Raw genomic sequence first — 24,505 nt, forward strand, 5'->3', positions numbered from 1 at the left:
TTCATCAGTGACATTTGAAGATACCACACATTGCTCTGTCTTTTCCTGTCTTGCAGAATCCAGCTCAGCTAAATTAGCCCACCCAGTCTAGGCTTGCTGGATGCAGACTCCAGCCTGGTCTGGAGAAAACAGGCCACTCCAGAGCGACCCATCCCATCCTGCCGGTGATGTCTCCCAGGAACACTGCCACAGAGCACCTCTCCAAGCAGATGAGATGAATCACCCTCTAGGCACCTTTCCATCAGCGAAGATTGGATTAGCACAGACATCCAATCGTAGACTGCTAGGGGTAGGTGACATCAACAACACCCATGCCAAACACACAGAGCTGTGACCCTCTCTGAGAAGATAAACAATCAAGAAAAAAATAAAATCACTGGTGGAAACAAGCCAGGCGATAGCCCATACCCGTGCACATGCAGCATTCTGCATGTTTGTATTATTCTTTGTAGAAGATAGCACACATGTGTGCTGCAGGTTCCATAGCTACATTCTGCCTTCCCAATAAAACAAACAGTAGTTAAGCGTGAAAATGTAACACTGAAAAAACATAAATGTCAAAGCGTAAGCTTGCACTTTGCATATGTAAGTCAAGAACAATATTTCATCAATAAATCAAGACCAAAAATACTAGCTGTGTGTCAAACAGCTGCGACACAACTACACCTCTGGAAATTAAGCTTTTTATTTGTTTGGATTTCACCAGAAAAGGTTCTTTTACCTTCAGTGTCAAATGCCAAGAAGGGCCAAGATGCCATTCTTCCCAGAGAACTTGCTCCAAGGGAATTATAAACAGCTATAAAGACATGCTTTACACACAGTTATAATTTGTGAATCCTTTAATGTATGGCATGGAGTTTGCAATCTCCTAGTGCCTCCTTTTAACCCCTTTCTCCCCATTCCCAGAACAACAGCGATAAGGAAGAACACCACACACCTCAAGCTACTTGGGTATTCTTTCTCCCACGCCCTTACAGGATTAGTCTCCACAATATCTGGTGCTCTGCTGAGGCTCTGAAGCACTGCCTGACAGAAGGGAGTGGGAGCTCCCGTGGAATGACTTATTAGCAGGATTCAGTAATTCACCAGCTCTTTAGTCAGGGATGGGAACTGAACACTCTCCGAGACAGCCCTTGAAGCCTGCCAACTAGGAGTAAGCAGATAATTTGAGCATAATTAATAATGGTATTCCTATACTTACAGCAGATGACACTCATGCTTGGTTTTATATACTGAGAAGGTAGACAGGAGAACAGAGCAAAGAGCAGGCCAGCCATTGGTGAGATCAGAGCACAGGCTGGTGCCAGTGTCCTCAGCTGTGGCCAGGTCATTTAGCAAAAAGAGTCTTTACTTAAATCAGTTCTCAATCCTGCTACACAGTTAGTTTGAAGACCACTTAACCCTGCACTGCTCACTCACTTATTTACGCTGAAGGCTGCCCAGTTAGCTAAGTTTTATTTATTTGATACAGCAGCTATTGACATACCTAGCTGCTCTGTTCCTCCTTGAATACACAGCTGGTTTTGTACCTGCTTTTAACATGAGGAATAACGGTGCACTAAGTGTGGTTATGTATTGTTTGCTAATGCTATTTGGCTGAATTTCTTCTTGGTTGCATAGCACCACCACTGCACCACCTTGAGCATACAGAGTATTCAGACTTACGCAGCGTTGGTACGTATCTGAGTCTACTGGCGTCGCAGAAAGCCAGATCCTGAACCCAAAACCTTCCCACCAGTTGGCCTGTGGAACTTTTTTCACACTTCCCCGATCTGAGTCACATCATGCTAAAAGATGCTAGCCCAACAAATAACGATATCTCTTGTGATGCAATTCATGGAAGGGCTCTGGGTTCTCCAGAGAAGAATTGGAGGAGGTAGAGGGTGGTGTTGGAGTTTTTGGGTCTGAAAACACTTCCTTTTGCTCAGATGTAGCTTTTTCCATATCAACAAAGGTGAGACTTGGACATTTAAACTCCCTATTTTTGGCATTTTTTTCTTTAAACTTTATGCCAAAAGATTCATGAAGACTAGCTTCACACAATAAATGGACCAACCAACCCCCTCACCTCCAAACAACCAAGATTTCTTTGGGGGCAGTGGAACTCATACTTAGCACCCACAAGCCAGGAAGAAACGAGGGATAACCAAGGGCAGACACGGAGCCTACCCCGAGACATGCTCAAACACAGCAGAACTAAGCTCATAACAGTAAAAGAAGTAAGATTAAACGTTTTATTTGTCATTAATAAAAAAATAAATAAATGAAAACCTGTAGAGTTGTTCACAGAGGCAGATTAAAGCGATGGGGTCACCTATCCCAGCACAGACACCCTTCAAACCTGCCAGGAGGACTATGTAGATTTACCAGCCGAGACATTCGTATCGGCCTGCAGGGCTGAAGTCAGTAAAGCACCAGCTGAGGATTGCAAAGTGGACGTCAGGGTGCAGGGCAGGCACTGAACTGGCCAAGTGCTCAGCTAAACTGCCCTTCTGGGCAGCAGCGGGCTGACTCCAAATCCTATGAAGGGGAAAACCCCACTCTGCAAAGGTGCCAGCCAGAGCCAGGAAGGCGAAGGACCTAATTTCTAGACAAAGCTTTCATTGCCACTTCCCCTAGTCAAGCCATCTTAAAACTGAAGAACTCGCTCACCTTACTGCTGAAGATGAAATGGCTTCTGTGATCATAACTGATCACTGATAACAGGTTTAATCAACTCAAGCAGGTAAAAGAGAGACCACATGGTACCTTCTGATCTTTCCCCAAAGAACAGCTGTCACATGGTGAAACACTGTGGACCAGCGACTCTGCGTTTTGAAACGCGTAGGTCCACTGTGAATTAAAGTACTCCTTGCTGCACAAATTCAAGTCACCTTTGCCTGCAAACCTTCCGTGGACTCCGCGCAACAACTCAGAGGCCTTGTTCAGACATGGTGTATTTTCTAAACACTAATTTAGCCATGGACAACGCTTTTTTGCTCAGCTGGTTTTGGCTAACAAAGAATAAGAGTTTAGAAATACCACTGTTTGCAGTGGAAATTATACTTTGGAATCAATAGAAACAGGGCCTGAAAGATACATACAAGACTGGATGACTATGGTCTAAGATAAAAATACTTAAACAATAAAACCTTTACAGTGCAAAACACATTCTCGGGGGATTTTACTGAGTCTCAAATACATGGAAGGCAAAAAGCTGCTGAAGACTTGGAACAAAGAGATCAATTGAAATGAAACCAAGCACAAAATACACAGAGCACTTACAAAGCACAACCCTAAAAAGCCCTGGACAGGTGAGAACAATTGGTTTTGGGCAGTAAAAATTGACAAGAGTGCTGACAACTTTCCAAAGGACCTTCTAGTATGTTATTACTGTGCTATGTTTGCTAAGATTTGTCTCCTAGTATTTTTATTTCAGTGATGTGCTACAAATAGGTGCTGGGTGTGATGACAGTTCACAAAGTATTTAGTAAATTCACTGAAGGAGCATCCATGCTTTTCAACCATCCGGATTTAAGAAGCTTCAGCTATAGGGCTGGCTTTCTGAGAAGTTGAACCAAGTCAGTATTACACCTTGCTAATCTTTACTCCTTTTTTAAAAAAACAAACAAACAAAAAAACCCCCACTTTCAGGCTTGCAAGCTGTTAGGAAAATACTTCCTTTTCATTAAATGAAAAAAAAAAAAGGAACTTTGCTTTTACCACAGCAGGGGCTGATTTCAGACCAGTGGGGTGAGCTAGAGCAGGGGCTGCATGAGCTGGTCATGTTGCACTGGACAGTTCCCCATCCACACACAATCACAGCACTAGACTCAGAATGACTCCTTGAAAGGCAACTGCTTTCCACCAGCCGCTCAATTCGACAGGGCTGCAAGCTCAGGAAATACCATTTACTACCCTTGGCTTCTCTGCACCTCGTGTTCCACTCAGCCAACCAAGTCAGTGGAGCCCTAATAGCAGTATTTATCCTTATGGCAAGTGAGGAGACATGGAGAAAGCAGGGAGGAAAAGATGGAAGGCACCCCAGAAGAGGAGTAAGGAAAGACAGACAGACAAAAGGGTGCAGAGCACATTTTGCAGAAAGCAGACTCCCACATCCAATAGGACTTGTTGTCTAAGCAACAAGAGCTCCTGGCAGACACAGCTGACTTCACTGAGAAAATGTTTGTTTTAATAAAGGATGGGGAGAAAACAAAACGGTGAAAAGAAAAAAAAAAGGTGAAAAAGAAGAGAGACATCGAAAGAAGAAGAGCTATGCAAAAACAGGAGGCAAGGGCAGAGGCCATTTGTCTTCCCCATCTATGGAAACATGAAGACACATGCCAAGGGAACAGCAGTAGTGAAGGGCAGCTGGGGACATCTGCGCCTTGCAGACCTCCAGGAGAGTACCTCCAGGAGAAATGCCTGCCTTTCCCCAGGAGCCCGAGGACTGCCCAACTGGGAGACAGGACAGACACTGGAGTACTCACAACCAGCTACCGCTGTTCTGCAAGATGCTGCACTTGCCAAACACGTCTCGATGAAAGTCACCTCATCCCAAACATGTAACATGAACAGTTTGGGGATTTCTCTTGAATCCAGGTGAAATGAATACAGATCATCCTGACATGATGCATGTCTCTTATTTCCTACATATTAAAGAACAAATCATAAACCCTGATATTTACCAGCTTGGACTTGCAACCAACTTTCACTTCGTATCCCCTTGAAGCCAAGGGGTAGGTCCCTCCAAAGTCTCACAATGAGCAGATCCATGCTCACAAATGCCACTCCTGCTTAGAGCCCCAAACACTTTCACAGGAACACCGCTGTACTCCAGCAACAGGGCAAGATCAAGCCTGCAGTTCTACGAACACCCAAGGGACAGAGGAGGCTGCCACTCCGGTGACAGCAGTTTCTAGTTAACCCCACGTTCCAAAATGTATTGCTGTTCCAAGCCAAAAATATAAATAATGGCATCAAACGTAGAAGGGTTTATAAAAATATGTCTTTCCACTGTTAACTGGTGGATAATTACTGATTATATATATATACACTGTTAATTCATTTTTGGAAATTGTAAGAAATAATGTCCAGCCCTCTGCAGTAAGACAAAGAGTCAGAAACGTGGGCAAAAGCTTTTGTATCTGCTGATGAAGCAGAAGAAAACTGTTTTCAAGTTGCCCTTCTGACTCCAATGTATCAACAATTTGCTGCCCCTGCCCCATGACTACATCTGACACCACCGCCCCGGCCTGTATCACGAGCTGAAAAGCGCTAGTCAGACTGCAAGATAAACTTGTCAACAGCCAGGCGCAGACACTCACATTCTTGCCCTACCTGCTTGTGAGTGTCAGCTGTTTGTCTGGGAGCAGTCCCTTGAAAAGCTTTTACTGAGGGAGAAACAGAAGGGGGGGATGCAGAGGGTATTTAAAACAAAAAAAAAAACACCAACAGGGAGGGGAACCCCACAAAGACTGCAAAGAGAAAAAAAAAAACACCACCAAAAAACCAACCTGTCCCCATCAGGTCCTCCCAACAACCTTCTTTATCAGAGGTTCATTGTCAATCAATTAGCCAAGGCAGCAGGGGTCTGTAGGAAGGGGGGTAGCTCCAGAGACAATGGTCTGCCCTGTTGTATTACTATTTAATCACTTTTCCTAAATAAATAAAGCAGCCCTGAGGTGCTGTCATGTCAAGGGAATTTATAACAAAAAAACCCTTCATTTTTCATTGGTCATTACTTTTCCTTCCCTCCCACCCCTGCGGGACTAGAGAGGGTTATTACTGTAGCCTTAAGTTCCATCTTTGTGTTGCTTGCCTTTGATTCCCACTCGGACCTTGCCACTTTCTGGCACTAATTTGTCAGGCCGAACAAAGGAGGGATTTGTACCTCCTGTAAGGTCTCAATTAGGAAAGGCTTCTGCTGTATTATGTGCCATTGGGACAGGACACAAAGACGGTAATTACAGGAATTTGCACTAAATGGCTGAAGAATTCACAGCAAAACTTTTCTTCCTCCCCCCTCCTCATCCTTTTCCAAGCTTACCCCTCCCAGCAGCCCTGGGGAAAACCGCTCTCAATGCCTGCAAGCTGTAATTACCAACAGCAGGCCCCTTAGGTTAAACAGCAGCCCACGCCGGGGAACAGCACAAACTGCCTGCAGGGAGCGAGGTACCCGGAGTCCCAGCTTGCTGGTCTGCCTCCAAAGCCTCCTCTGCACGAACTTAGTTCTCAGCCAGACAGGTTTCCCCTGTTTCTCCCAGTTATAATTACAATCATTCATTTCTTTGCACCACGGTAGCAGCTACAAGTTCCAGTTGGTCTCAAAGACCAACTCCAAGTGTCTCAGGCAGATGGCGAAGGGTCCATTCCTACAATAAGTGCCATGCATCCCCATCCTCCGGTACTGGGGCTTCTCACAGACTCCACAACTCACATTCCCCTGCACAAGAGGGTTTGTTCAGTTTTGCAGACTAAAAGGAGACCACAGGAGCACTGGGAATGCGTCGCATGTACCAGGAAAAGACTCCATACAATGCTGACATGGTCAGAGCACCCTATTTCTGTAGGGAATACCTGAGTGAGTGCAGATGAATCACCCCATGTTTGGGAGAGGAAATCCACCCTTTCCCACAGAAAGTCTGGTCCCATACTGTATATTACCAAATCTATTTCACATTGGAGACATGCATTTTGTTGCCATCCCAGGGCCTGATCCTATTTTTGAGGAGGTCACTGGGAATGTTCACTTGAAACTCTCCTGGACCTCAGTCTGAGGATGAAGCAAAATTACAAGTTACTACAGACCTTTGAATTTAAAGAAATGAGGAGAAAAGAATAGAGTTTTAATGTCGCCTGGGACAATGGGTATAAATTGAAATCAGGGAGGTTTCGATTAGATGTCAGGCAGAAATTCTTCACAGAGAGGGTGGTGAGGCACTGGAACAGGTTGCCCAGAGATGTTGTGGATGCCCCCCCCCTGGAAGTGTTCAAGGCCAGGCTGGATGTGGCTTTGAGCAACCTGGTCTAGTGGAAGGTGTCCCTGCCCATGGCAGGGGGGTTGGAACTAGATGATCTTTAACGTCCCTTCCAACACTAACCATTCTATGATTCTATGATCTTAAAGAAAGGATGTTGACTCTGCTGTCTTCCTGAGTTTCACAAGGCTGCCTGCTGGATAACACACTGGGCTGGATCCACCTTGGAGATACTTACCTGGCCCATTCCCAGAGTCTCCCTGCAGCTTTAACTCTCACAACTAACCCTGAAGGGAAGACATGACCATTGCCCAGTAGGCCCAGTTTCTGCAGTAGTTTGGCACAGAATAACCGCCAGAAAAACACTGACATGAGGTCAAACTGCAGAGTTTGTGGCCAAGAACAGAACTGGGTTCAGCCCCAAGGTTGTGAGCAAATTGTTAGGTGCAGTGAGGCCAACCCTCAACAATGCTCCAGCTACCTGATGTGTGCCATGCACTGTGGAGAGGTGAGCAGGAACACCGCCTGCGGGTGGATGCCAGAGAGGGACAGACCCAGCTGCACCCACAGCCAGTTCTGAGGGCAACCCAGTACTTCTGGGGCTCAGGTCTCCCAGGAAAGGGATTCATGCCAGCCAGCAGCCCCTGGGCTCCCCCAGAGCCATGTGTGGTTCCAGAGCCACAGGAGATCCCCACGTTCAGACATCCCCTCTACCCCAGCACAGAGTGAGGAGAACACAGGACCCTCAGAGCTCCCAAAACAAGAAGAAAACCCTCCAGAAAAGCTGTTTCTGATACAGCTGACAATTTGCAAGTGAACATAACTAAAGCCAGCCACAGAGTACAATTTAGGCACAATGTTCCCAAATTTGCTCCATAAAGGTGCCTTTGATGAAGTAAAAGGACAAAGAACTGCATTCACACGTGTCCTCTCTATTTTCACTTCATTCCCAACTGGATAAAATCATGCTCTTGCCTCAGAGTAGAGTCAAATGAACTGAGATTTACAATTAGATGCAGAGGCTTAAGGTCATGTTTTCACCTATGCCTCAAGGGAAGAACAGAGCAGATAAGCTCATGCCTGAACCTCAGCACTAGAACACACGTCACTAAACGATGGTGTTTCAGGGAAGCATATATACCTCGAGGAGTCACCCCAGAAGACCCAGGGCTGAAACCGAGCTCCAAAAACAACTTGGAGGTGACACAGTAATAAAAGGAAACAAAACTGCTAGAAGTTGGGAGGTTACATTGTACCCAGAATTCAAACCCCTTTGATTCTGGACCACTTTTCCAGTGTCCTGAAGCAAGAAAACAGCTCAGCCACCCTGTAAGGCAGCCCTAGCCCATGTGTGCTGTATGTTACATGAACAGGATCTGATGTTTCAGCACTGCTCATGAAATGCCCCTAAATACCCCATAGGCTTTTCTCCATATTTTACAGAGAGCAAAGAAAGACTACCACACCAAACTGTCTATGGCCACACGGGGAACCCCTATGTGCTTCTAAAACACATCCGTGCTCTTCCAAGTGACTTTTTTTTCCCCCTGCAGAAGGGGAGTGGGTGCAGGTGCTGCACACTGGTTGCTTACCTGCACACTTGAAGCTCTGAACTGTGAGCCCTCTCTCTAGAGACAGCGTGGTCAGGATGCTCAGGAAGCTGGTGGTCACAGACTGGCGCTTGCTCTTCCTAAGATCATTTCCAAAGGGCCGATCTCCAGGCTTGTTCCTAAGTGTGACCTGTGGGTTCTGAGTTAAACTGCGAGTAGCATTGGCTGCTGCTCTCAGTGCCTCCATCCACTCCTGGGCTCTCTGACGGGTCTCTGCACGCAGGCGGAGGACATCTTGAGGAAAAATGACCTGAAAGCAAGAGTCACAGCCATCCTGAGTATCTGTCTGGACAGACAGGCACACATCGACTTTGTAGCTCAGCAGGGGATCTTCATCAAGCCTACCCGGTTGGAATGCCATGAGATAAGATCTGTTCAAGACAAAAGTAAATGCCTTCCAGTTGTTCTGGACAGTTAACCTGTAAAGAGTCCCTGATTTGAGAATATTTTGGTACTCTTTAGTGTTTTCAGTCAAATTCATGGATAGGAAGAGCTCCATTGGCTTCTCCAACAATCCATTAGTTTGAGAAAGGTCACTGTTATTTTCAGGCTTTGGCACGTTCTCCAGTTTCTCCTGCTGTCTCGTGAAAGCAGGCACAGAAGCACGCACTCCTTCCCAGAGTTTCTGTCCCCAGTCCAAAGCCTCCCATGAGGACTCGGCCTTCAGCTGTAGCTGAGAGTTGTCTGACAGGACAGCGTCCACCACCTTGGTTTCAATGCAACCAGTAACTGTGACTCTCTGAAAATGCATGAGTGGATACACGGTGGGGAGAGTCTGGTTGCCACTGCTGTCCAAGCAATACAGGTACAGTTTATACGGAGAGAGCTCAGCATAACAGGTTTGCCAGTAGCTGTCATTGTCTCTTCTGATTTCTAAGTATCCCTTCTTCAGAATATTTGGGAACATTGGCTTGTGTTCTGGAGGAAACAAAATGAGAATAATACCATTAATTTTTTTAAACAATCGTTTCAAATTGCTACATCATTCTGGCCTGTACATCTCTCCTACTCGTACATGATACATCTGGAGGAAGGATCACAGACATAGTCTTCATCCAATAGGTTATAATTATCAGACGCAAGAGCTGACACTACATTTGAGCCAACAAGAATACAGCACATTGTTACTCAAAGGTAACAAAACCCTTTACAAAAAGGGGATGGAGAAACAGAGGGACAGAGAAGCAATGCAAATTTCCTGACATTATCCAGGAGAATAGTGACATAGCAACACAACACCACATCTCCCAGAACCCAGTCCAGAAGAGTACATTATCAAGTAATCTATTGTCAATTAAAATAGATTTTGACAGTGAGAATTAAAACAACACCTTCCCGTCCTGACCCCCTCTTTCCCAGGCTCAACTTCATGCTTTCACAGGGTTGTGGTCAGTTCCTCTCTGCTGCTCCTTCCTCCTCACACTTTTCCCCGGTTCCAGCATGGGTCTTCTCCAGGGGCTGCAGTTCTTCAGGATAAACCTGCTCCTGCATGAGCTCTCTGTGGCCACAGTTCCTTCAGGAAATCCCCACCTTCCCCAGCATGGGGTCCTGCACGGGGCTGTGGGGAGACACCTGCTCCACCATGATCTCCCCAAAGGGCTGCAGGGGAATCCCTGCCTCAGCGCTGCAGCACCTTCTCCTTCTCCTCCTCCCTCTCTGACCCTGGGCTGCTCCTCACACTCCCTCCCTTACACCTCACAGGGCTGTGCCATGCTTTGCCCTTTGGGAAAGGCACTCTGCCTGGGAGGGCCCATCTGCTGCTGGAACCATCTGGAACAGGCCGGAGCAGACCCCTGCCAGCACCTGGGCACTGCACCTGGCACCCAGCCATACCCAGGCCACAGAGAACTGCACCCAGACACAGCAGCTTCTTACCATGCTTCAGCACGACCCGGGACCAGACATTTTGCACAGCTCCGTTTACTGGCAAGGATCTTGGCTGATTTATGACAGCCAGGCTCAGGACCAGCAGACGTACCCCAAAATGAAAAGGAATCATAGAATCACAGAATGGTTTGGGTTGGAAGAGACCTTCAAGATCATCTAGTTCCAACCCCCCTGCCATGGGCAGGGACCCCTTCCACTAGACCAGGTTGCTCAAAGCCTCGTCCAGCCTGGCCTTGAACACTTCGAGGGATGGGGCATCCACAGCTTCTCTGGGCAAGCTGTGCCAGTGCCTCACCACCCTCTCCAGAAAGAACTTATTCCTGATATCTAATCTAAACCTCCCCACTTTCAATTTAAACCCGTTACCCCTTGTCCTGTCACTACAGGCCATTGTAAAAAGTGGGTCTCCCCCTTCCTTGTAGGCCTCTTCAGGTACTGGAAGGTGCTATAAGGTCTCCCCAAAGCCTTCCCTTCTCCAGGCTGAGAAGGGCCTGCGCACACTCCAACACACATAGCTAAGCGCCTCAGCGCTTCAGAGCAGACCCCTTCACAGGCCTCAGCCCACAGCAAAGTCCAGGGGCATTTTCTTTGTCCCCAGAAAACCAGCCATACGTGAGTCACTCCAGGCACCAAAGTGATACTAATTTAAAAGGAATTATCTAAAGCCTTTCTGAGCTTTAAAAAAGGTTTCCATGAAAAATTTGTTCCAATCTAATTTGTATCACTTCAGCCATCATTAATCCATGCAAACATTATATTTTCCACCTGGGACTGGACATTTGGCTCTATGCAATTCTTCTTCGTCCCTGTATAAACTCAGCGGCATTCACTGTCATGCTCCAGCACTGACTGCAGCACTTGGCACCCCAAAACAACCCAGCCCTGAGGAACAAATTCTTTCTTCCATTGACTTCTTCTTCACCTTTCCAGGAAGGGTATCTGTGATGGGTCTGGACTTACAAACTGGCAGAATTAACAGACACAAGTGAAGAGGTTTCTGCCTCCAGTTACCCATCTCCCTTGGAGACTGCTATTCCCAACACAGGAACAGGGTAGCCACCTGGGAACAGCTCCTCATCCACTGCCCGGCACAATTAGGTTGAAACAAAACCAGCACGAAGTGACCTTAACACGCAGCGTTACAAACCGCAGCAACACAGGAGCTGTTTCACTCCTGATTTCTGCCCTCAGGCTGACAACCTTTGAAAGAGGGACAGGGCAGGCAGCTGCAGGCACAAAATATTTTCAGTGTCTCAGCTTAACCAGTTACCACTCACGTTAACAAGCCATGCGCTGACACGTTTTAGACATAACTACCTCTGAATATACCCAGGATGTTTTCAGCGCAGAGCTAAGAGAACAGAAGCATCTGGGCTTGATGGAGGCTGGAAAGGAAGAGCCAAAGATGAGTCTGTATAGGAGTCACTGTATCCCCGCCTGTACTGGGCTTCCCAGCTAACACGGCCAGGACTGCTGGCCAAGCTGTCTCACCACTGCCAGCTAATAGGTGAGTCTGTACTACCCTCCCAGGGGCACCCGGAGAGTCAAGACAAGTATCTGAGGGAATTAGTTACTATCCAGAGTTTCCAGTACCAACTGTTAAGAAAGCAGAACTTGGGCTGTAACCTGCAGTCCTAGATGCTCCCATCCTTGGCTGAAAGCATTGCTGTGGTTGGTCGTGAGACTTTTCATATATGGATGAAGAGGATTTTAAGAAGATTCAGGACAGCAACAGCGTAAAAGCTTTGGCTAGCCCTTCAGTGAAAACAACTTTAGGGATTTATAAGGATTAAGTAGACAAGTTTCAGTTAAACATAATACATGTGAATTAATCGCTTGATAGACCTAATGTGAGTATGCAAACCTGATGGGGGTTAAAAAATGGGGAAGGATGCTACCTCCCATCCACACTAACAAAAAGGATACACTTGGGTTTCACCTTGCCAGCTCAGCCTCAGCTTCCCCACATCACCCACTTACCTGGAATGGAGCCTGCATTTAACACCATGTTCAAAGCATTCTACCTACAAAGATTTCCTGCATATATGAGTAAAATCATAACAACAATTAAAAAATTGCTACTTTGGCACTAGGTCTGAAAAGGTGGAAAAGAAATCAATACAACTATACCTTGTCAACAAATAAGCCACTCAAGAGTATTTCAGCTAAATAGGAAAACTGAAAGCCTAATCTAAAACTCAAAATAGTAAAGAAAAAGCACATTTCATAGCCCAAATGGACAGATACACACACACACACTAAAAGAGAACCAATTTTGTTCACCCTACATCTCTGGCCCTGACATTCATTAGTATTTCTGCGCTAACTCAAAAGCCATTAATTTCTGTGAAACCCACACTAATCCCTTTGTAGTGCAGATAATGGACAGCCATTCTACAGTCATCTTCCCTTTCTATTAATCCAATCAGGGAGGCAGCGCTTCTGCAGCTCCAACTGCAATCTCTCTCGCTTCCATCAGGTACAGATGACAGTTCAAGCTTCTCCATAATAAGACGACTCGTAACCTTCCCCCAGCCACCCCTCCTTCATCTGCACACAGGTTTGCTTGTCTTTGTTGAGTTAGAGAAAGGTTATCTCTCCCTGCCTTTCACAGGGGCACCCCCCTCTCCCTCCTTCGTCCCACTCCTTCCCTCCCATCTCCTGTTAATCGGCTTCACTGACTCTCACTCTAACTGGGACAGAACCAGCAGCCAATTGATTAAAATTCAAATGCCTCATATTGTTTGGGTCAGGGCAATAGATGCTGGCAGAGACAGGTTGAATCCATATGCTGCACACACGCCTTACAACCTGGATAGGTTGTAAAGGAGCTCTGCTCCTTTATCTCCTCGACGTGCAGTGTACCAGATAATACCTTTCCACTCAGAGAGCAAATGCTATCATCTCTCCATCACCTTCCAAACAGAAACTGCATCTCTCTTCCTCCCTACAGAGACAGGAAGAATAAATAGAGGAAGAGTAAAGGGAAATAATCACAGTAAATGGCCCACATCTGAGCCATTTGGGTTACAATTTCAAGGGAAGAGGGGGAAGGATGCAGAAGGAAACAAAGAGAGACTCAGTAGATGGGGACAGGGCAATATCTTCCTCAGCATCTCTCCTATCCTCTGGGAACTGCCCGCTTGTCCTGGTCAGGAACGCTGCACCGAGCACACACCTACCCCTCCCCACACTTGGGGCAGTTGGTGCAACCAGCACTGCAGCAGAGGAAGCCCAAATATTGTCTTATCATGTCCAGAAGATACGTGCTCCTGAACAACTGACTGTACTTGCGTCCCTCTTGGTACTGCAGGAAAACTTGTCCTGTTTTCCACCTCTGAAGCATTTCTGATGACAGTAATACTTGGAAAAGAGCAGAGCAGAGATGCCTGGTTTCTGAGGGGCTTGTTTCTTGAAGTGTCACTCCTCTCTCTGTTTTCACTAATGCTTAGTAAGGGATGAGTGTAAGTTACAGAGTTTTTGTCAACAGTCCTTCTCTCTGATCTCCACAGAACTCAACAGACACCTTTGGGACCTAAAACGCTCTCAATTTGGGTTGGGATAGTCATCAGCTTGGTGGGGTTGGCTACATCAGGGACAAACTGCCTCAGACAGCGTGACTCAGATCCACAATATCCACTTCCCTCCTACTTAAAAATAGTCTTTTCTTCCCACCTATTTTCCCATCTGGCTCTGCAGGTATATCTTTCAGGCAAGTGTATCTGATTCTACTTGGTCTTGAAATAATGGCATTGATATTAAACCACAATTTCCAGCAGGTAGCTGTCCTGGAGCCAAATCTGGCTGCTTCTCCCAATGCCACATCTTTTCAAGGGATCACTGCAGCAATGGGACTTGTAAACAGGTAGCAGTTTGCATTAATTTATATAAAGAAACAGCATCTCTCCCCACCAGAAGGGCATTCACTCTTTTTCACCTTTCTTGGGCTTTGGGAAAGCAACAGCTGTTCACCAAAAAGACTCCTCAGTGAATGAACTGCCTAAACAGACGGATGAAGAACCTGAACAAACAATTTTACGTCTTTCAGGTGTGGCATCGTACAAGAAACAGAGGAGAAACTCTGCTGAATTCTACAGGATCCTGGCTGCCCAGGCACTCCATCCAGTCCTTTTTGCTCCTCTGCAGCAAGTCGAACACTTGTATAGCAGTCGCTGAGCAGACCACCAGCACCCTGTGCATATTGACACAGTGCCTGTGCCAAGGGGGAAGGGGAGGAGGAAGCTGGGTTCAGCCTGCTAAGAGATGGATAATGCAGCAGCACTTGCAAAAGAAGTGAGTGTCAAATGAAGATGGATTTGCTGATCTTTATATAAATTCTCTCAATTCAGCTTTAAAAACAAGGAAGAAAGGGTATACAGTGACTGTCAAAGCTATGAAAACAGGATCAGTTCACATTAGGAGAGTTAGCTGACACCACTAAGGCAGTAACAGCAACTAACCTGAAAATTCAGTTATGAAAGTCATCACAACATCACTGGAAGCAATCAGCACTGCCCCAGGAGGTGAAAACCCTGTTCATTACCTTTATGGAGTGTCCTAACTCCAGAACAAAAATCTCCACAAAGAATAACCCTCCCAACCAGAACAGCTTCACAACCAAAATCAGTGCTGTTTACTGTAATCCTCCTGCAATGTGAATTTATCCCCTGTATGTGACCCCTTCCCACTGCCTCCCACCACACTCCCCTCTCCATCATCCTACAGCCCCCACCAGGCTCCCAGGCAAGGGAGTGGCGTAAGTCATGCTTCCCTCCATTGAGGCAGCTGCCCAGCCTAGCCCACTCTGCTGCGGCTGCTCGCTGCCAGCCCCCCATGGCCCTTCCAGCTTGGAGCATCCCCAAGCCCAAGGTGTAATCAGGAGCGAGCCTGTAGGGAACAAGTGCTGCACTCCCCAAATTAGCCAGGGGGTTTAGAGGGGAAGAAGTATCATTCAGCAGATGAACTGAAGTCAGGGGATCCAAATTATACTCCCATTTGAGCCTGGGCAAAGCGCCTCACATCTCACCCCTCCTTATCCTTACTGTGTGGTGTATTCCAGCTGTAATCTCCTGGGAGAAGGGGCTACACCTCTTACTAGCTGCACAGACAGTCCCTGGCACTTACAGACACCCCCAGCCGAGGGCATCGAACTCGCATTCTATTTGAACACGTTTTTGCCTCATCAAATCTTGAAAGGCCCCAACGCTCTGCAGTACAGCTACCTTTTTCTTGACTACCTTTTAATGCCGAAAATAAATTGGCCACAGGAGGGGCATCAGTTCTCCAAATGGCTTGATACCTCTGGGATTATTTCCAAGTGGTTTGAGGCTTCCTGCTCTCCAGAGGGGAAGGTGCAGAAGTGTTGTTTCCGCACATCTGCCTCTCAGACAGCTCCATTATCTTCTGCACAACATCACAGACCTATAATGTTCTGCCATCCCAGTGGCAATTAATGGCCGCGTGGTCTGCTGCCCTGGCTGTGTAGCTTCTACATACCACAGACAAAAAACTGTGCTATAGAGGTGTTTTGCAAAATCACAAATGGTAGTGAGGCTTCAGAAATCTCCCTGTAGATGGGTCAGGAGCTAGGCTTTGCCTGGCCATCACTGGAGGCAAAGTGCGAAGGCTGCATATCACACCTCCAATATTTCACAACTCTCAGGATCTCTGGCCACCTCCACAGCAGCTCCTGTACCTGCCACACCTGCCCTTTCCATCTAGCTGTCTTTGCAGCTCCTCCCTGAGCAGGACAACAGCAGCAACTGATGGCACTGCTGTCTGCTGTTCTGTGACCCATCACCACACTGAGATGCACCCCTAAATGCTGCACAAACTAATGCCACAGGCACAGAGCTAGTACCAGCCATCACTGCTGCTCCTGAAGGTGAGAGTATCTGGTAAACAAAGAAAACACCCTGACATAAAGCCTGTGTGGTCACCAGAATAAGCAAAAGCAGCACTGTAAATTGATCCTCCAAAGTCAAGGATCACCCCCAGTCCCCAACCTGTGCATCATTGGTGTGTTGCTCATGAATACTGATTTAGATGTCTCACCTCCCTAAAAACACACTAGAAAAATAAGTAACGCGTACGAGAGCTGTATGAAAAGGTCCCCAAGCTTCCCTTGAAACATCCCCTGCATAAACCCTGAGTACAAGATCATACCTTCAAAGTGCCTGAAACAATGGCTAGGCTCCTAGGCAGATAAAAAACATGTGAAGAGAAGGGGGAAGAAAAGGTATTTTTTTAAAGCAGTCAGCTGAAAGAAGGAAGTGAAATCCTGGCCTCCATCACAGCAGAATTTAGGCATGTTGACGAGCTTTAAGGCAGTCACCTTCCTCCGATATATCTATTTTGCCATGCCACAATGCTGCGAACACCCCGTAGGCTCCGCTTCCTGACAGAGCATAATGCCAAATCAATGGGGCTGCCTCAGCTGCTTGACCTCCATAGCTGTTTGCCAGAGAGGGGCACAAGGCGCCAGCCTTCTGCAGTATGGACCGTTTGTCAGTGTGCAGGTGCTCAGCACAATGACAGCTCTGGAGTTCCCCAAGTGCACAGGCATGGCAGGCAAACAAAACAGCTCCTGGGAAAAGTACTATAGCACCCACACTCCCGGGAGTGACCGTGTTCGAATGAAAACATCCACATCACTATCAAAGATACCTGCTCACACATTGTTTTTTAATAATCTAAGCAAGCTTTCGGTGGGTACTACAGAAGCAGCATTGTCCCTTTGTTTGCCAGGCCACATGCCCAGAAATACAAAAGCCTGCCTCGAATTTGCTTACGACTTCTGTCTTTGCTAGCTCCACTTACTGCTTGGCACTGCTCCGTAGACAAACAGCGCTCATTTCTAGCACACTATTTCACCAGCAGGCCTAGGGAGATAGTGTCCCAAAAGGCACAGCTTCCTTTCAGATCCTTTTCTTTCACAGCACATGGAAAGGATCCAGTTTCATTTTATTTGTATTACAAAAAAGCAAGCAGCAGGAACAGATAAGCTCATAGTAATAAATATACTACGGAGATAAGGAAAAAACATGTGTGAAGAGTTAATCTATGCAGCAACGTGGCCGGCCTCGGAGGGCCGGGAGACCTCTGCAGGCTCCAAAGCAAAGTCCTTCACCGCCATCAGGACTGACAGGAGTGGCTGAAGTCACTCTCAGTATCTCATATGCACTCCTTCAACCTGTATTAAAGCCCTGGAAAGGGATATCTCCACAGGCTGTGGCCACTGTGTCCCCTTTAACCACCGCAGCAGCTTTTAGCCTACCTTCAAATGCTGTTTTTGGTCTTTTGTGGAGAATAATTACCAGTCACAGATACGCAGAGCTGCAACACCTATTTTCTTGGTTTTCCTTTCTCTTTGCAGCTCAGCTCGCAGCAGCAGCAAACTCTATGACAGGCTCTCTTGTAAACACAGAGGGAAAAAAATCCCATGGTTACCTTCTAAAACCTGCACAGCCGCAGAACAGAACAGGTGAAGGGAACAACTTAACAGAGTGCATTTTCAGACCACCGACGTTCTCCTTCCTCAAAGAAGGTACCCTGCCTTTCCCATGCAGAAAGGCTCTTGGAGGGCACACAGCAAGCACTGACAAATGCCTTGCACCTTTGCAAAAAGCAATAGAAACAGTGTAGGCTGAACACCTCAGAGGTACCGACTGCTGCTGGGCTCAGGTGAGTACTGAGAGATGTTCTTCAGCCACTCTTGCTAATCCATTTCCTTCCCTTGCTCAGTTCACCTCTGAGACCCCAGAACCTGATCATGGGTCTCTTGTGTAAAAAACTATTTTGAAGAGACCTGCACTTCTGGCAGCACTGAGCACAGCAATGGGACTTGCTGCTGGGACCTCAGAGAAACTGTGGAACAGATGGGCCCTAAGATACCTGGCACTGCTGCAGACAGAAGACACCCAAGAGTTTTCTTCATCTGTCAATTTCTGGTTTTCTTAAGAGTGCTAATATTGCTATACTTCACAAAACTACTGTACAGATGTGAGGTCTTCACAGTTGTAAGTCACAACTACAAACTGTTCAGCATGAAATCGTAACAATAAAGAGTATATCCCACTCTAACGCAGTTAGTTCCCTTTGTATGGAGAAAAACATCGTTGGATTGGCTGCATTTACAGTGTGCATGCCTGCCGAGGGGCTGGGGAGAGTACAACAGAACTCCACCGCCACTACCCAAGTGGCAAGCCTTGTGTACACACTGCAGTGGGGGAACTGAGTCCTGGACATGACTGAGCTTAAGGAATCTCACTGTTAGATCCACCTGCACACAGAGTACGTTTCTTGTCTTTTCTGGTCACGGTTATATCACGGAAGGTTTTCTGTCAAGCTGTTATAGACACTGGTTTGAAGTCCTGCTATAGATGTGACTCTGAATAGAGCAAAGCCCTTTTAGGGTTTCCAGAGGGCTGGTGCCCCTCCCTGGGCTCTGCTGTCTCTAAGCAAAGTGGACCGGAATGGCTGAAGTGGGAGACAGGGTCGAAGGAGGACAACCCTGCAGACAGCCCAGCTCCTGAAAGCACACAGACTCTGACCCAGCAGCAGGGAGAGACTGCAGCATAGAGTCCCTAACTTCAGAAGCAATGGTATCCCTAGCACTGCAGCTCCTAATAAAATTTGTTTGCCAGAAGGGAGAGAAAAACCTACATCATTGTTTCATTCTTCCTTTTGCTTCTTTTTATGAGCAGTTGCATCACACTACCTTGCATCTGTGTGTGAAGAAGAGGGGAATGTAATTTGCTTCACCCCAACATTAGGGTGCACCCCAACGTACTCCTGCAGTTGCCTGAGCCCTGACTGACAGACAGCAGACCAGTTTGGCCTCGGACTCTGCTGCTCAGCACCAGCTGGACTGGTGACTTGCTTCTTGCAGGCTGGGGATTCAGTGGCAGTTTGAGATGATTCTCATCGCGTACAAGAATGGGTCTTTAACTACAGAATGGCTTAGGTATTTATTATTACAAACAGTAACAGAACCCCCTCCTTTTTCTGTATGGGGAAATTGGGCCAAAAAGATTAAGCTCAAAACACTACAGGGGACATGTATTGAGCTTTAAGGGCTAGATTTCAATTATGTTTCTGTGGGCATGTAAAGACGTTACATGTTAAGTTAAACTCACGAGATGCCCAGGATGCAGCCGACAAAAACTGAGCTCTGTATCCAGGCTCCTGGGTGCATTCCTGTCCTGCATCACACAGAGCAGAGACCTCACTCTATGGGAAGCAATGTATCTCCTTAAACAAAAACAACAGCAGGTGTACTTGCCTTTGTCAACCAAGAGCATCCTTCTTTGGGACACAGCAACTATAGAATCACAGAATCATTGAGGTTGGGAAAGATCTTTAAGATCATTGAGTCCAACCATTAACCTGGCACTGCCAAGTTCACCACTAAACCATGTCACTAAGCACCTTGTCCACACGTCCTTTAAATACCTCCAGGGATGGTGACTCAACCACATCCCTGGGCAGTCAGTTCCAATGCTTGATAACCCTTTCAGTGAAGAAATTTTTCCTAATATCCAATCTAAACCTCTGGTTTGTGTATGTATATATACATATACCTACACATTATGTATATATATTTATATATGCACACATCCACAAACAGAAACATGGAGGCACCTGCTTTTCATGATCCAAAATAGCTGACTTATCTGGAAAACCTAACCCAAAGGGCTTGTTTTAACCCTCGACAGGTTACCTATTCCTAACGGGAGTCATTCCACCATATGCACACATGCACATTTTCAAGGCCCACTGATTTTTAAATTCCTTTGTTAACTGCTGCCTTTATTTACATTATAAAAATCTTTGTGGCACTAGCTGCTTCTCTTTTCCATACATGCCCAGTCCACTTCTGGCATCTACAAAATAAATCATGGAGATGGAGACAGTGGGTCAGTGTTTCCGAAGCCCTGAGCACCACCTCTCCCAGTGCAGTGCTTGAGAAAGGAAAAGTATCACTTGCTGCAACATCGCTTGGCAGAGCCCACTGGAGATGCCTGCCTCAATCTGATAACAAGGCTTCCCGTACCCCGCACAAAGCTGTCAGAGACATCTTAATATTGACAAGCACAAATTGCATGCTTGAGTTTCTGTTAATTGTTTATGGATTGAATAGCCAGCATTTCTTAAAGAAACAGTGCAGGGATCTCAGGCCTGACAGTAAAGCTTTGTATGACCTCTTTTTAATGGTCCCTCTAACTTCCATGAAAACTGCCTTTGTTTGGATTTGCCATACTCCCAATAGCTTTAACATTCAAAGTTGTTTTAGTTTGGGAAAATCAGGTATGGAAATGATAAGAAGAATATAACAAATAAATTATTTTTTCCTGAGTGAAACTGAACAAAATAGAAGTAAAATGTAAAACAAGCTTAGTTCTTCAAACCATGGAAGGAACAGAACCCAAGATTGGTTTCAAAACTGATCCTTAGGCAGGCAGAGCAGTATCATAGGCAACAGAGCCGTGCTGATTCCTATCCCCTTAACAGCTACCTCACAGTTGTTTTTGGGGGTTTTGTTTGGATTTTTTTAAACACAGAGCTCCCCTTTCAAGATAAATATTAAAAACAAATAGGAAAGTCCTCATGTCAGCGGAAACAATAAAGCATCAGGACAAACCTGTGTTTCCTTGGATGTCCTCTCCCTTGGTGAGTGCCAGGTAAGAGAGCAGAGCACAGTTATTGTCCTGACCAGGCGCAGGTGGCTGCTGCAGGGACGTGCCCGTGAAGACCACTCCCCAGTTTACATGGCTGATGTCGGAGCGTGAGCGGTTGTGTCCTGGCTTGAATGTGGAGGTTTCCTCATTCTGCACCAGGATGTCATTCACTGAGCGAGGCCTGTCTCTCCTCCGCTGGCAAATACTGAAGATGTTAAAAGCTGCGGTCTCCCCTTCCCCTGCCCAAGCAAGGTTGTCAGCAGCTGTTCCCCTCTGCACCACGCGCTGGTCTTTGGCAGGGAATGCTGTCTGAGCTTTGGTTTCCAAGAGGCCATTTTTGCAGTGATCCCAGATGAGGGTACTTTTGGCTAAGGAGGCAACGTTCCTCAGGTTCCTGCTCTCTGTTATCTGATCAAATACCTCGTGCCCAACCAGTTCGGGGACCTCCTGTACACTGTACACCTCAGAGGGCTGCACGATCTTTTCAAGCTTAGCATCAAAACTATTGAAAAAGTCTTCAGTCACTTCCAAGGCAGGGCTAATGTCATCAACTTCAAGAGCCTCCATATCCTGATGCTGCCGGCAGGCCTGACGTGTTGCGATGCGTTAGGAAGATACCACATCAATATCCAGAGAAAGAGCTGCTTCCTGTCTGTCCTTGGTACACCATTAACACAGAGTGGTGGGGCAAATACATTCATCAACCACAGTCCTTAGTGGTAGGAAGGAACTAAACCAACCCGTCTTCAGGTGGGATACTTAACATCCACTGATCGAGTAGCCTACAGCCCATCTCTGAAGCAAGCTCATAGTGATGGAGAATACCTGTAAAGCAAAGCAAAACATCATGTCAGTAAGGACTTTTTCCCAGATAAATATGCTTAATCACATCACACTTTTCACAGTCACAGTTCCCTCGACTTTACTTTCTCCTTCATTTGGCATCAACGTTATTGTGTACGAAGAACCCCTTTGGGGTTTCTGTTGTTCGCTCTCTGTGAACTCTGTGTATTATCACTTCTTGAACTGGAACCTGCAGAGAGCAGGATGGGGCACCAGATAAAGGGGAAGCAAAGGGATGCCTTTTATTAACCAAGCTTTAGAAAGCTGCACTGAGAGGCAGTACTGACTAAAATCACAAATGCAGCCACCTAGGGAATGCTTAGTACACGTTCCCATGGGGCTGTGAGAAAAACTTAAGAAGCGAAGGGTTAGTAAAATAGGCCAACCAGCCTCAAATAGCTTGCCTTTTTCTTCCAGATTGCTTGCACTCCCAATTTTAGGAGACTCACATGGGTTTTACAGCAGCTACTTTGCCTACACTGCATAAAAGAACTGTAATATTTGCCTAATAAATCAATGCTACTAGGCTGCTGCAGAGCACTGCACAGAGGAAACCAGAATATTACTGGGAACCTAAGTGAAACCAGGTGGCAACCTAAGCCCCAGAAAGATAAAGCATCCTACCAGCAAAACAAAATATAACATATCCTGCACTGCCACAAATCTGCAGATCTTTATTTCCAAGCAGCTGACTCACTGGGCAAACCGTAAGAATAGCAAAGGGCTTTAAGGCTAGAACTACTGAAGAGCTGTATTGGCCCACCTGAGCTCATGCCTGTGAGGAGGGAGGGAAGTGGGGGGTTTATTCCCTGTGGTGCAATAAGGGGGTGTCTCATTGCGGACTTGTCACACCAAGTCTGCTGCCTTCTAACTTCTCCCTCTTGAAGCTCCATTCACAGTGTGGCCATACACAAGGGAAAAGCACAGTGGGTATGTTTTAACTGAGGTAATCGGTCAAATGCGTGCAACTTCTCGCCTGGAGACTGGGCAGAGATCTATCCGGGCAAAGTCAGAGATCTACATCCCACCACAACATCTCAAATCCTAGAAGCAGCAAAGCTGCATTAGCTCAGAGCTCTGCCTAGATTAATACATTCTTAAAAGAACTAATTAGCCCAGACAGGGCTGATAATTAGCAGCTCATTAGCTTGTGAATGCTGCTGAAGTACTACCAGGACTCATGAAGATTTACACTTAGCAGGAAAAAACAACTATTAGACAGCATCAAACACAGACAATACTTCTATGTAACGTTCTTTTTTTAATTGTCATGATTTAATCCCAGCCAGGAACTAGGGTACCACACAGTCACCCACTCACCTCCCCTCCCCTCCAGTGGAGGGGGAGAATCGGACAAAAAGACAAGGAAACTAGTGTGTTGAAATAAGAACAATTTAATGATTCAATATAAATTAATAAAATAGTGATACTGATAATACTAACTATATCAATAATACTAAAAATACTAATTAAACTTCCACTACTATTTCTAATATGTAATGAAAATAATGGAAAAAAAAAAGAAATTATACACTGCTCACCAACCACCAACCAATGCCCAGCCAGGTCCCGAGTAGTCAGAGCCACAGCCAGAGAGCCCAAGAGCCAGAGCCCGAGAGCCAGGCCAAGCCCCAGAGAGAGAGATCGCACCAGAGCCAGAGCGAGCCCCAGTCTGTGAGAGAGAGCGATGGAGAGAGGAAGAGCCAGCATGACCCCGTGCCCACCCCCAACTTATATACAGAGTATGATGTTTTCTGGAATGAAATGTCCCTTTGGTCAGTTTGGGTCAGCTGTCCAGACAGTGTCCCCTCCCAGCTTCTGTAGAAGAAGCATCTGGGAGTACAGGTGCAATATCAGAAAACTGAAAAAGTTCTTGACTTGGTATAAACATTCCTTAGCAACAACTGACAACATTAGTGTGTTATCAATATTCTTCTCAGCACAAATCCAAAACACAGGCTCATACTAGCTATGGTGAAGAAAATGGACTCTCTCCCAATTAAAACCAGCATATAATCCAGAATAGTCTATTTGCCTAGCTTCTAACAGCAAAGTCATTTAAATAGGCACTCTGTCCTACAGCAAGCCAGAGGGAGGAAGGAGGCCAGCAGTCCCCTAAGAAAGGGGCACAAAATCCTGTAGCACAAACCAAGCACCATCACCCGCTGGCTTCCTCCCATCCCTGCTTCAGCTGTGGCCAGCCACGACACAGTTGTCTTCAAAAGCAGCAGCTCACCCTCCCTCCTAACAGACCAGCACTTTAGACCATGATCTCTGCATATACACTCCAAGTAACTAACTTTCAAAAGCAGTAAATAATCACATAGATAACTCTGGAAATGTCAAGCTTTTAAAATCAACTCTGTCCCAATCAAAACCAGCACAACTGGGATCTTTTTCCTTTATCTCTTGGCAAAGATTCACTTCACTAGCCTCACAGTGAGCCAGGACCAGGATCAGCTTCAACAAGTAACCATAGAGTCAGACACTGAAGGTAGAGCCAGAACCACAACCAGAGGGCTGAATG

General features: G+C 46.3%; 1 protein-coding gene across 1 annotated transcript in view; it reads right to left on the reverse strand.

The window, feature by feature from the left end:
* PLEKHM3 (pleckstrin homology domain containing, family M, member 3) overlaps positions 1 to 21,702 on the reverse strand; it is a 72,865-nt gene extending 51,163 nt beyond the window's left edge. Inside the window, exons 1-2 of the mRNA XM_010160547.1 lie at positions 21,099 to 21,702; positions 8,552 to 9,487 (exon numbers count right to left, since the gene is read on the reverse strand). Of these exons, the coding sequence (XP_010158849.1) occupies positions 8,552 to 9,487; positions 21,099 to 21,702 (1,540 nt within the window). The remainder of the gene's footprint in view (positions 1 to 8,551; positions 9,488 to 21,098) is intronic.
* Positions 21,703 to 24,505: the final 2,803 nt, after the last annotated feature.

Source organism: Eurypyga helias, unplaced genomic scaffold (genome assembly GCF_000690775.1).
Source record: "Eurypyga helias isolate BGI_N326 unplaced genomic scaffold, ASM69077v1 scaffold1901, whole genome shotgun sequence".
Taxonomy (NCBI): Eukaryota; Metazoa; Chordata; class Aves; order Eurypygiformes; family Eurypygidae; genus Eurypyga; species Eurypyga helias.